Source organism: Callospermophilus lateralis, chromosome 2 (assembly GCF_048772815.1).
Source record: "Callospermophilus lateralis isolate mCalLat2 chromosome 2, mCalLat2.hap1, whole genome shotgun sequence".
In the NCBI taxonomy this organism is placed as follows: Eukaryota; Metazoa; Chordata; class Mammalia; order Rodentia; family Sciuridae; genus Callospermophilus; species Callospermophilus lateralis.
The window spans coordinates 196,259,300-196,274,060 of NC_135306.1; the positions used below are offsets into that span (position 1 = coordinate 196,259,300).

Here is a 14,761-nt window from a genome sequence, read left to right on the forward strand (position 1 = left end):
ATTTATCAATTTAGACAGTGCAGTGCACCTTTTAAAATAAGGAATGGGAGTATAAACAGCTCTCATTAGCTTGCCGGCTCCAGTGTTGCATGAAAGAATGTGGGTCTTTGTCCTTTTCACTTATGATTTTAAATAATTAATATATGTACATATTTCTGCTGATTCTTACTCACTCAAAGACTGCTGAGCCAAATACATTTTTAGAAATATTCATGATTCTTCTTTCCTAAGTCCCCTTCCTGAGTTTCTTGTGTCATATCATACAGTACAATTCATTAAAAACATGTTTTGTTTTCTGAGTACCCTCTTTTGTTCCATTGCCATGTTGTCTTAACACTCCTTAAAAATCTGGTAAAATAGGGAACTTTGATGCATGTCTTGTGTATTTTTTATCATTTTCATTTTCTATATAAGTAGTAGAGTCATTGTCATATCCTACAAAAATACACTATTAAGAGTTTGGAAAGTCATCATATAAATAGATTACTTTGGGCAAAGTCAGTTGTAGCAACATGTATATGAGGCAAAATATATCAGACACAGAAAGACAAATAAAACATTTTATTCATTGATGGAAACTAAACAGTGCAACTCATAGAAGAAGAGTGAAGCAGTGATCACTAGAGTTTGAGAACTATATGGGAGGGGCAGGAAGAAGTAAGAAAGGGCTCCAAAACATGGTCAGAGAGGAGGGATGTGTCATGATTTTGGATAGCACAGCACGTTAAATACTGGTAACAGTAAACTAGGATATTTTTGAAAATGATCACAAGATTATGAGATGATTCATATTCTGGCATATGACAATGATTCACATTTGATGAGATAGAAGTATTCTTTACACTGATTTGACCATTAAAATTGGATATAGGCATATCAAATTATCATAATGTACATCATATACACGAACAAACAATTCTTAGTTAACAAAAAGAATTGACATTTTGTGACACTGTTGTGTAATCCAGGCATATAGCACTTCTACAAATTTATATGGGACATCTATAACTTTTTTCAAAAGTTTTAATTTTCTCTTTTTAAGACTCAGTGCAGTTTAACTTTTCTGATATATTCTATCGACAATGAAATTGTCTTCCAATTCTAAATCTGTATTTTTTTGAGCCATAATTAATGGCATTATTTATTTGTATATTGGAATATTTATTTTTTTTCTTTCTGATCTAATCTGAAAACTTGATAGATTATATTTAGATTTCCTAATATTAAATGTTTTAGCCAAAATTGTGATTAACCCAAATTTAATGTAGATTTTTAAAATTCTTATTTATTCCTATAATGATTTTATTAACATGTTAATAATGGTTGAATACTAACATCTACATTTGAAATGGGAACTATATGGTAATGAAACAGAGGCCTCTATGTAAAACGTGACCAATTAAGAATAGGGAGTAAAATCTCATCAGTGAAAAAGATAAAACAACTGTCAGTTTATAGTGTTATCAGATACACCAGTAAATTATGAATTACAAGCAAACCAGTTTTCAAAGTAATGGAAATAAGATAACATAATGCCATAATGGTTTTCAAGTTAGGTTTTAGCTTCAGGGATGGAGAAGAGTCATTTTAAATTGCTTCATGTCAAAAAATATAGGCCTGCTGGGCTTGGGGACTCATGCTTAACCCTTACCTACACAGGGAGGCTGAAACAGGAGGATTGTAAATTTAAGACCATGCTTGGAAAATTAGCAAATTCCTGTCTATTTTTTTTTTTTTTAAATTTAAAACTAAAAAGGGCTGATTATGCAGTTCAGCAACAGAACATCCAGGGATACCAAACACAACAAAGAAACAACAGCCCAACCAAAAAAATAATAATAATAATAAAATAAAATCCTTCAGGCCACATACTGTGGCACACGCTTGTAATCCCAGCAGCTTGGGAGGCTGAGTCAGGAGGATCCTGACTTCAAAGCCAGCCCCAGCAACAGGAAGTGCTTAACAAGTCAGTGAGACCCTGTCTAAATACAAAACAAAATAGGGCTGGGGAATATAGCTCTGTGTTTGAGTCCCTGAGAGTTCAATCCCCAGTTTTAAAAAAAAAAAAATTCCTTAAGTCTATCTTACATGTAATTTTTGGAACATTAAAATTTTAACAGGTGATATACCTCCTGAAACCCAAGGATTTTTGATGGTACTTCCCACAATCAGGTAAATTAATGGACTGGATGGACCAAGAGAACCTAACAGTGTTCAATGAATTCATCTTAATGGGCATCACAAACCACCCTAAATTGCAAGCTCCTTTCTTTGGGCTGTTCCTCATCATCTACATGGTCTCACTGCTGGGCAATTTGGGCATTATCATCCTCACTGAGGTGGACTCCAGGCTACAAACACCTATGTATTTTTTTCTCAAACACCTGGCTTTCATTGATCTTGGTAACTCAACAGCTGTGGGACCCAAAATGTTGGTAAATTTTGTAGCTAATCAAAACATAATTCCCTACAATTGGTGTGCTACACAGTTAGCATTCATTATCTTTTTTGTCCTTAATGAGCTTTATATTCTCGCAGCAATGGCTTATGACCGCTACGTGGCCATCTGCAACCCTCTGCTCTACGCAGTCATCATGTCAAAAAGAGTTTGCTGGGTGCTGGTGGTAATACCGTCTCTATACAGTGCCTCTCTTTCTCTGGTAACCACCATAAAAATATTTATCTCCTCCTTCTGTGGCAATAATGTTATCAGTCATTTCTATTGTGACAGTCTTCCCTTGTTAACTTTGATTTGCTCAAGTACGCGAGAGATTGAGTTAATAATATTGATCTTTTCAGCATTTACATTTGTTTCATCTCTTCTGATCATCCTTGTCTCTTACATTCTGATCCTCCTGGCCATCCTCAGGATGAACTCTGCAGAGGGCAGGAGTAAAGCCTTCTCCACCTGTGGGTCTCACCTGACAGTGGTAGTTGTATTATACGGGACTCTATTCTTCATGTATGGGCAGCCCAAGTCCAGTCACTCCTTTGATACTGACAAGATGACCTCTTTATTTTACACCCTGGTGATACCCATGCTGAATCCCATTATCTACAGTTTGAGAAATACAGAGGTTAAAGGTGCCATGTGGAGGATATGGGAAAATCTGTGCAAACGTCTCATTTCAAGTCCAATATAGAATGTGTGTATAATAAATAAGTTTGTTGGTAACTATTTACTATATGCAATAAGTCTTTGAAAGCTCTACATAGAAAAGGTATAGGAAATATTTTCCTTGATCTCAACATATAGATGAGTTAATGTTGATGGACCTTTTGATATTCAGTTTGATTTGTCCTCCAGATCAGTATACATGTTTGAATTTTATTTCACACTCTTTCCACACAGATTTCTCCTGACATACTGATGTAGACAAAGCAGCTATGCTATTGTGCTTTGCAGGTATACACTACAAAAAATAATGCATCATCAATAACAACTTTTAAGACACTCTATCTACCCTGTTGTAAGTGTTGTCTCAGATTTCAATTAAACTATAGTATCTATCTTTATTGAACATACACATATGAATGTGTATATATGTAAAAACATGCATATATATAGTGTTTTAATTAAGAAAGAAAAAATAAAATTGTGATTTCTCACTTTTAAAAGACATAATCTTGTACATGGAAATCCCCCAAAACATAAAACTTTAAATTTTAAAATGAGTGACACTTGAAAAATTGTTACTATAAGGTCATCATATAAAATATCAATTACATGGCTAACTATTAGGACATAATATTTGAGTATCAATTTAAAATATGTGCTACACTAGCAATGAAAATTAAAGTATTTAAGAAAAATCTAATGAACAAGTCACATGACCTTCATGATATAATATAAAATCACTACAGATTTTTGAAAAATATTTAAGGGTAGCAATATAACATGTATATGGTTGGAATTAATAAATATTGTGAATAAGTCAGTTCTCCTTAAAATTTTCTATAAGTTTAATGTAGGAACAATAAAAAATTTACCAGTGTTTTAAAATACTCAAATAGATGCCAAACTGATTTTGAAATGTAAAGTACAAAGAAAAACTAGGGCAATATCTTGAAAAAGAGAGAACCTGGGGGAGTTCCAATAATAGATGTCAATTCTTGACATAAAACTGCATTATTTTTTAGAAATTGTGATGTTGGTACACATGTGGACAGATAGAATATTAAACAAAGGTCAGATATAGAACCTCTGGAAGTTGGTTTAGAAAGGATTAGACTGTTTAGTACATTGAAATAATTTACTTAGACTTCCTGTGTATGAAACTTCGTCATTTATATGTATACCTTATATAATACTCAATATATGGTAGTCAGTAAATATTGAGTTAGTGCATGTTTAATAGTGAATATATCCATCAAAAAATTAATTCATATATACATATATGTATATTTCTTCATCAAAATATCATTCTGTATATCATGTATACATGGAAAATACTTGTTATTTTAAAGGCTACACATACAAGAACTCAAATTTAATTGAGAAATTATATGAATTTAAATAACAATTCTAGAATTACACATTCTCTAGAAGAACATGCAAGTCATAGCTTCATATCTTTGGATAAGGAGAGATACCTTAAATATGGTACAAGACTAATAACATAAAATGTAAATAGCAACCTATAAAAACACAAAAATGACCAAAAAATAATGTGTTCAATTTATAAAAGTATACCAAAAAAGAATGAAGAGGCAATGCAGAGTCAATGCATTTCCAACACATTCAACCAAATAATGCTGATGTCAGTAATTTTGAAATAGAAAATTTCAAACAAAAGATAACTAATAAAAATAGCACCTCACTTTTGCAGAGGCTAATTTTGAATTGGCAATTCTCCTGCTTCACCTTCCCAAGCCACTGGGATTAAGGCATTTGCTACTGCAGGCTTCAAATGCTTAATCCTAAATCCAGCATTAGCTGTCTAGTTAATATATAGAGAAAGGAGAAAAATCACCTGCAGAAATACTTAACAAAACACAATATCAAGAAAAATTAAATATATAACTATATTCAAAGATCATCAATCATTGTATAGCATAACTACTGTCATATGAAAACACATTCACCAGAGTGGCTGAAATTCAAAACTCTGGGAATTTTTCATGTCTTTTTTTTTTTTTTTTGTCTTTTTGCTGCTGGATAGAATAAATAAAGCATTCTTTGTTAGCAGCTGTCATGACAATTGACAAAGTGTACTAGTGGAGAAAGAATAAAGAGATCAATAAGATAACAAAGACTGGAATATATTAGAAACAGATGGGATAAAATGCAAAGAAAGACAAATAGAAGACCAAGAGAATAAGAGAAGAGAGCAAAATAGTAGAGTCCAGAAAACTACCCCCAAAATAGAGTGAATAGCTCTTTGTAAAAAGGAATAAAGGAACTGTAATGCAGCAGAGAGAATTATTTCAACAAACCGGACAGGCACATGCATGGAATAAAAAGAAAACACCTACATTGTCTTCTTAAATTTTCTGTGAACTGAATTCTCCTCTCAAAAAAAGAAAAATCTTCTTGAAATGTCCCTTTTAACCAACTTTTCAAAGTCTTGATATTGAGAACTTTTTTACATGACTCTAGGGTTTGTACATTATTAAAATAATAAGGAATAAAACACTAAATTCTGCTCTCCACATTCTCTAAGATGCAGCTAAAACATTACTGGGAAATTGTGACCCTGCAAGACAAGTGAGAGAATATTGTTGGCAGATGGAATCTTTATAGGCTCAAAGTTAACACAATACAGATGCTCATCAAAAGAACAATGTGAAAATACATCATGACACCGTCATAAAATAAATCTTACACAACAAGGCAAGAAGAAAGCAGCAAAGGAGATGAAGAAGCAGCAGGAGGGAGAGGAGTGCAGGAGAAATAAGAGAAGGAGGAGAAATAAGATTCTCTTACAAATAATGTGAAGTGAAAGAAATCAGAAAGACCAAAGAACAAGTATAGAAGACATGCTATTCCACTCATTAGACACTGGAGTTGATGGAACTCATGCTTCACTCTTAGAAAATGAGATACAGCTAATAGAACATCACACATAAAAAAAATGCAAGGTCTATTTCATTCTTGAAAACCTATTTGTGTAGTCGACATTTCTCTAAGTAAAAAAGAATAGGTTCATCATAAAATACAGCACTCGTTTGTAGTAAATTGTACTAGAATGGAATGGAAGAAAATGTACTGAATTCAGTAAATTATATCTATTAAAGCCTACGTAACACTTTTCATATTTACTAGTTCTAGAATTCTTCCACACCCCAGATAGAATGTGTATCATCAAAATGACAAAATATAAAAAAAAATATAATAAATGCGGGTGAAGTTGTGGAGAAAAGTGAACTATTAGTCTCAGTTGGTGGTATTGTAAGTTAGTAAAGCCATTTGGGAGAACAATAAGGGGGTTTCTCAAAAGAAGTAAAAGTAGATCTATCTATCGGGTGATTCAACTATTTCACTCCCAGTTATATAGAGAAAGGAAATAAAATCACCAAACAAAATCATACCTCCACACTCATTTTATTGGTGAATATTTACATTGGCTAAACCTGGAATTAACCTTGTTAACTGTCAGTGGAAAAATGAATAGGAAAACGTGGTATGTATAGAAATTGAATAATTATTCATCATGAAAAACAATTGTGTCTCAAAATTTGCTGCAAAATACAAAAAAAAATGGAAAGGGATTATGCAAAGTGAAATGTATCAAAATAGATAAATATCCTATTTTCTCTCTCACATGTGGTAGATCAATATGAGTTTTGGATAGTGGTTACTAGATGCTATTATGGGTCAAGGAGGTTGGGAGAGGAAAATGGTATAATGGGTTCCAAAGCAATTAGATAGGGGGAATGCATTCTAGTGTGGTATTTCATAGTGAGGTAGTAATAATTCAAAATAATCCATCAGATTTTAGGAATAACTAGAAGAAAAAGCTTTAAGGCTCCAAACACTAAGTACAGTAAGATGAAAATGTTAATTACCATAATTTGATTAATACACACTATATATGTGCATTGAAATATCACATTATACCCAAAGATATGCACTAGCACCACATGCTAAAAGAACATTTTTAAGGTATAAGGAAACATCAATATTGACAGCCCTTTTTGACATTATTCATTATAAACATGCATCAAATTATCACACTGTATAATACAAAAACAATTTTTTAAAACATTAAGTTTAAATAACTGGAAATAATAGTGTTAAAAAGCATTTTTCTGTATGAGGGTAGGGTAGTAGTTCATAGTGGGAAGGAAAATGCAGGACTCTTCTGGATCTGAAAATGTTTTATTTTTATTTTTGTTTCTATCTTATCTGGATTTTTTATATTTAGATGTGTTAAGCGTATAAAAATTTATTTATGCAATTTGTATTTGTTTACCCGCACATTCTCTTTGATAATAAATTTAGAACAATAGAAAACAAATAAAAACAGCTAAGCATATATGTTATTTCCTCCTGTGATTTTTTGGGAGGTATATATAGAGAGTGAGATATTATTCATCATGAAAAGCATGACATTGCTATTTTCTGTATTTAAACATTTATCCATTGTGTCCTCATCCATCAAACTACAGAAACATAGTACTTAAGAAAAGATTATCATTATATACTACAGGAACAATATTTTCAATTCAGAGCTCTGGTTTGCATAGAGACTTAGCCTAGAGGAGTTGTGGAGAGATATCTAACATAACTTCAATGACATGGGATCCCCAGGATGCACTTTGTAATTTTCAGATATCCCAATGGTTTTGTTTGAAGCTTTACAAGGTTCAGGAATCATCAACAAATTGCATAGTCTTTCCCCAGGGAGAGTCTCAAAGGAGTGAGGATACTTCATAAATTACTGAGCTCTGTTGGGAACACACGGGAAATCTGGAAACATTCCTCCTTGGAGGTGAATAGATAATGTGTTTCTGTGACTCCTCCTGAGCCCCAGTGACTTTATTGATGTAGCCACAACTTTAGCAGTCTGCTTTGATAACCACAGTTTCTGGGCTACTCCAATATTTCAACCATCTGCATTATGATCTTTGGTAAATGTTAGGTTTTAAAGTCAAGTAGCTATTTGATATTCTGTAAATAGTAAAACCAGAAACCAAAATATGAACTCCTGATTGTATTTAAGAAATTCCAACCTCAAATTCCTAAGATTTTTATTTTTTTTCACTCAGATCCTCAAACAAGATGTCAAAATATGATACTATCATTTGCAATTAATCATAGTTATTTCCATAATATTTTTTCCAGTTGCCTCTTAATTAAAATAGCATACCAATATTTTTGTAATACTTGAATTTCTGTTTCAAATACGTAATACATTTCACAGAATTACCAACACCACTAAAAGGGTGTCATTTTTAGTAGTTGGTAAAGTCAAAGCAAAACACTAAAGGACCTGTTTCTGCATAGAACCTCCATCACACCGTAACTTCTTATTTTTGAAATAACATAAAATTGATCCTGATGAAGAAATGCCTGTCTAATGGATCAGTCCTTTCAAAATTCAAAGCAGGAAAATATATTTTGCTTAATACCAAAGTGTCTTTTCTATTATTAACTTAGAAGCTTCTTATAAAAACATTTTCCTAGTTCTTTTTGGTGACCACATGAATGTTTATAAATGCACATTTTCATCTCTCATTTTGCATTACACTTATTGTCAATTATTTTTGTGTTGACTCCCATATTTGGTAGTGTGCAGGAGGCCAACAAGGCTCGGGAGTGAGTGGACCTCTTTAACTCTCTACATTTCCTAATTCTGTATGCTGCTTTTCATAGCCACAAAAGTATGTGTCTAAAGGCACTGTCACTTAAACATTCATTCAGAGTTCCTCTATAGACCAAGAATGTGACTACAATGAATGGAAATGGACATCAGAAAGCCATTGTTTTATAAGCCTTAATTGATGTGACATAACAATAGCTGGCTGTTTACTTTCATAAATTTCTTACTGAATTAGAACATGATATATTCCTTGCTTCTATAATTGTGTCAAAATGGATTCTACGGTCATGTATAATTAAAAAGAACCAATAAAAATTGACTATTAAAATATGTGTGTGTATACATACATGCTTTTGTTTTTGTTTTCCTAGAGAAATCACTTAAAGGATGCCAGACTTGCAATTTCACAATGGCATTAGTCTCATTTTATTAGATGAGATAAACAAATTAATGAGGCAAAATAAAAATATTATTTAAATTATTCAAAGACTTATTTGAATAGTAACATAATCATAATAAGTATTACTCAATGATTTTTAAATGCTGAAATCCAAAATACACAGAAAATAGATATGAATATATGATTAACTGATCATAGCAAATGCTATCTAATTTGATAGCATGAAAGTAAATGTTACCATTCATCTCTATTTAAAAGTGTATTATAAAGTTTATTAAAATGTGTCTAACATTGATTTCAACATTTTAACCATTTCAAAGTTTACAGTTCAGTGCCAAAACATTGTGTTATTGGGTTTGATTTTCTCTTATCCAACTGAGGACTTTTTCAATGACATTAATAAGGGATATGCATTAGTAGCTCTCTGTCTTATGATGGATCTGTTAGTCATTGTTCAATATCAGGGTGGGGAAGGCTTCAGATGATGAGGAAAGCTGTTTCCAATTGTTTTCTGTTTGTTTGGTTTTGTTTTGTTTTTAATGGTCTGGAAGCATATTAGAAACATGGGTTTTATTTATCTTCTGAATATTTTCTTAAATTGATTCCAATTACATTTTTCATGTTTCTATATACCTTGTGTTGCCCATAAACTGGAAGTCATATCTAAAGTGCTGATGATATTCAGGATAAATACATTTGCTAAAATTACTTCACAAGATGCAGTGAAATTCACACTTTATACAATTGGGTTCTCCATTATTAGTTATGCTAAATTAATCCTCAGATAACACGCTTGGGATAGGTCTCCTTAAAGATATGGTGGTGTTTTTCTAACAAATCGGTCACACACACACACACACACACACACACACACACACAAACACACACTCACATCATACATGAAATTAAGTTCCAATGGACAAAGAAAGACAAATATAACTTTTGCTTTGTGGATCTCAAATAAGTAGAGAACAGTGGTCACTAGAAACTAGGAAGGATAGAGGTAAGGGAGCCCAGTGAGAGATTACAAAATGAATACTATAATACAGTCAGAAAGGGGAGCTGATTCTGGTGTTCTGTAGCACAGTAGGGTAACTATAGTAAACAACAACTTATTGGGTATTTCAAAATAACTACAAGAGTCTGAAGGTTCCCACACACGAGAAGGGATAAATATCTGAAGAGATGAAAATGCTAATTATTATGAATTCATCACTACACTTTTTATATGTGTCTCAAAATATCTTATTGAACTCCAAGAATATGTTCAAATATGTATCAATAAAAAAATCCAAATAAATAATAGGTGAGATAGTAGGTGGGCACAGCATGAATATCATTTTCTAAACAAAATGTCCCCCCTCATAATAAAATTATTTAGTGAATTCCATGATACTTTGTCAGTTATTTTTTACCTTATTTTATATCATACTAACAATGAACAACATTCTGGTATTTTAGAGAGTGGTGAACAATTGTTTTCTCTGTATGGCAATGTTCTCAGTTAACATTTGCTTTGTCGTTTTTTTCAACATGCAAGATTTCATAAAAATCCTTAAGTAGGCAACATGGAATGATCTTATGGTTTGTGAGTGTATATTTGTGTGTGTGTATGTGTGTGTTTGTATACATACACATGTGTAGAATACCCGTGCATAACATATACACAAACATATAACACAACTATCATATGGAAATACATAAAGTACATGTATTCATCAGAAAATATAATAAAAATCAATGATTAGTTTTATATTTACTTTCAGTATAGGTTTCCTGAGTGGATAGATGGACAAACACAATCTAACCATGCTGAAAGAATTCATCCTAATGGAAATCACAGACCTCCCTGAACTGCAGGCTCCATTATTTGTGCTTTTCCTCATTGTGTACATGATCTCAGTGGTTGGTAACTTGGGCTTGATTATTCTCACCAATATAGATGCACACTTGCACACACCCATGTGCTTTTTCCTCAGACACTTGTCTTTCATAGAGGGTTATTCAATAGCTGCGGGACCCAAAATGTTTTAAATGTTGTTGAAAAGCAATCTACAATCTCCTACTCTTGCTGTGCTGCCCAACTCACCTTCTTCAGTGTGTTCATCAGTAGTGAAGTTTTCATTTTGTCAGCAATAGTCTATGACCACTATGTGGCCATCTGTGACCCCTTGCTCTACAATCATCATGTCACAAGCATTGTGTCATGTGCTGGTAGCAAAACCTTAACTCTACAGTGTCTTTTTATCTTTGCTGACAGTGATAAAAAAATTTTGTTTCTCCATTTTGTGGACATAATGTCATCAGGCATTTTTACTGTAACAGTCTGCCTTTGATATCTTTGCTGTGCTCAGACACACATGGAGTTAGGCTTATCATTCTAATATTCTCATCTTTCAATTTGGTTTCATCTCTGCTGATAGTCCTTGTCTCCTGCATTCTGATCCTTGTCACCATCCTCAGGAAGAACTCTGCAGAAGGCAAGTACAAGGCCTTCTCCACATGTCGGTCTCACCTGACAGTGATAGAGGTGTTCAGTGGGACTCTGTTCTTATGCATATGCAGCCTAAGTCCAGCCATTCCTCTGACACTGGTAAAGTGGCTTCTATATTTTACATTCTGGTGATACCCATGCTAAATCCTATGATTTACAGTTTCAGGAACAAAGAAGTAAAAAATGCTCTACAGAGAACCTGGAAAATGTCTGTATATATTTTCTTTAAAACTTACTACTCTATTATATGGGAACAATAAATTATGTAATATGTATGACTATGTAATAGCCAGTACAGACTGTATCTTTCATTCCAATAACCTTGTACTGATGCATCTATAGGATGGGCAAGAATCAAAGTGCAGTTGGCACAGAATAAAGAAAGCATTGATAATTTTCAAACCAGGGTCTGGGGTTGTGGTTCAGGGGTAGAGCGTTGCCTAGCACTGAGTTCAATCCTCAACACCATATAAAAATAAATGAAATAAAGATATTGTGTCCAAATACAATTAAAATTTTTTTTTAGAAATAATTTTCAAACCAAAAGTTTTCCCTAGTAAATAGTTAATCCTGGCTTATACTTCAGATATTAGTTTGTATTTAATTTCAAATATAACTTGTCTTTCCCATAAATTCTAAAGGTAGACTAAATTCTCCTCTCTCTGGGTAACTATTATTTTAAAGCCAAAGGCTTTCTTTGTTCAATATTTGTAAGTTGATCTACAACAAACCTCCACCATTTTATCTGTAGTGCTTATCAAACACAAAAATCACCTGATGGATATTATACACAAAGATTCATGTGTTCAGTAAGCATACATTGCTTACTCTCTTGATGAAGCTTAGAGAAAATTTAACAGGAAGTGACAGATACAGTTTTTAGATGGTACTGAACAAAATGAAAATAGAATTGAGAAGCAGCTAGGATGGCACTTAAATATTTAATTAAGTTAGAGATCCCTTTGAGCAGTTGACTTGCAAGTGAAGAGTTGAGTGAGTGGGTTGTATAGTTAGCAAAAGGAAGTCTATTCCAGAGTGAGAGTACTATTAAGGCAAAAATTCATAAACACTGAAATGATGGCTTCATTCTGGAACATCAGCAAGAAGTATCCAGAATTTAAAATATCATTATGAAATGGAAAAAAAAAATGACTGATATATGATGTAGAACTGACTAAGGGATACCACCTAAGCTATTGCAAATTTGTCTTTTATTCTAATGAATAAAAGAAACATTGTAGAAGTCTTAGCTAAAGAGTGGTGCTATCTACCGTTAATTAATGGATAACTCTGACTTCTCTTAAATAACAGAGCATAGAATCCTGAGTATTGAAAAAAGAAAATCTATTGGGATTTAATTATAACAGTTTCAGAAGTGGACACAGTCTTAGGCCAGGGTTGGAACTGGAGTGAAAAGGGATGAAAATCTTGACATTAAAAAAAGAATAACAGGGGCTGGAGATGTGGCTCAAGCAGTGGCGCGCTCGCCTGGTGTGCGTGCGGCCCGGGTTCGATCCTCAGTACCACATACAAACAAGGGATGAATGTTGGAAAATTCTCTCTCTCTCTCTCTCTCTCTATCTCTCTCTCTCTCTCTCCCACTCTCTCTTAAAAAAAAAAGAATAACATTGGTTCCCATTGATGTGGATATGAGAGTATTATCAAAGAATATTTTTTTTTAAAGATTAAAAAGTATATTTTCACAGCACTTCTTAATATATGTTGAATATTTTTTTCTGCTTCCAATCAATATGGAGAAATGGAGACTGGGTTAATCTCCCATTAAAAAAGAAAAACAATAAAAATGAAACACATGTACAACATATATGATACATATATTTTAAAAATTGACACAGGGTAATAAAAGGCAGGTTCTCTAAACGATGAAAAACAAATGAAGTGATTCCTGTGATTTCCCCACCTTCTTGGCTTAAGAATGTATGAGGGATGCCTAGAAAAATATTGAGGGGAAGATACAAAGCTGAGAGCCTGATGAGAACCAGCCAGCTAGAGTTTGGAAAGGAAAAAAAAAAATCAAGCATAAGAGAGAGGGCAAGGACATGAAAGGGCATCCCAATTTTGGGATAATTATTCTCAATTACTCCATAAGTTACTGACAAAACACATGTGAATGGCAATAGCACTCAAAAAGATTTCCTCCTGGTGAGCAGAAAAATTTGTCCTGAATAATCACTCTTCTAGACTCATCTAAGAAATGATAAAAAATATTTATAATTAATTTGTTTCCAAAGTATTATATCCCATAACAAAGCTAAATAATGCTTATATTATTTGGTGTAATAACCAATGTATGAGACATATTTAATTATTTCAAGCATATGAAGAATCTGGAAAATATAAAGCATGCTGAGCAGAATAATCAATTAGAATTGACCAAAGCAGTTTGGGTTGTTGCTCAAAATAGAACACACACACACACACACACACACACACACACACACACACATAAACACAAACACACAAATGACCAAGAACTGAAACACATTACTACTGTCAAACATCATCAAATTTTAAAAATTATTTTTTTAATTTATACATGACAGCAGAATGCATTACAATTCTTATTGCACACCGGAGCACAATTTTTCATATCTCTGGTTGTATACAATGTATATGCACACCAATTCATGTACTTTGGATAATAATGTCCATCGCATTCCACCATCATTTCTAACCCCATGCTCCCTCGCTTCCCCTCCAACCCCTCTCCCCTCTCTAGAGTTCATCTCTTCCTCCCATGCTCCCGCTCCCTATCCTACTATGAATCAGCCTCCTTATGAATCAGCCTCCTTATGAATCAGCCTCCTTATATCAGAGAAAACATTCGGCATTTGTTTTGGGGGATTGGCCAACTTCACTTAGTATTACCTTCTGTAACTTCATCCATTTACTTGCTGGGGTTCTGGGTCAGCGGCAGAGTGATTGCCTCACACATGTTAGGTACTGGATTCAAATCTCAGCACCATTAAAAATAAATAAACAAAAATGAATCTTTATGAAATTTTTTACTTCCCAAATCATTAAGTAGAGACACTATTAACAGTATTAATTGAATTGGATATTGACAGTAGAAATTGAACT

The 14,761-nt window shown here is 33.1% G+C and overlaps 1 protein-coding gene and 1 pseudogene across 1 annotated transcript; both read left to right on the forward strand.

Moving 5' to 3' along the window:
• The first annotated feature begins 2,189 nt into the window (after positions 1 to 2,189).
• Positions 2,190 to 3,143, forward strand: LOC143390473 (olfactory receptor 8K3-like). The gene has a single exon (XM_076842858.1). It carries the CDS (start codon positions 2,190 to 2,192, stop codon positions 3,141 to 3,143), a length of 954 nt encoding a protein of 317 aa, XP_076698973.1.
• Positions 3,144 to 10,953: 7,810 nt separating this feature from the next.
• Positions 10,954 to 11,919, forward strand: LOC143390474 (olfactory receptor 8K3-like; annotated as a pseudogene).
• Positions 11,920 to 14,761: the final 2,842 nt, after the last annotated feature.

Bases quoted from the DNA above. Each gene is read 5' to 3' on its own strand.
- LOC143390473 (XM_076842858.1), top strand. From the start codon at position 2,190: ATGGACCAAGAGAACCTAACAGTGTTCAATGAATTCATCTTAATGGGC.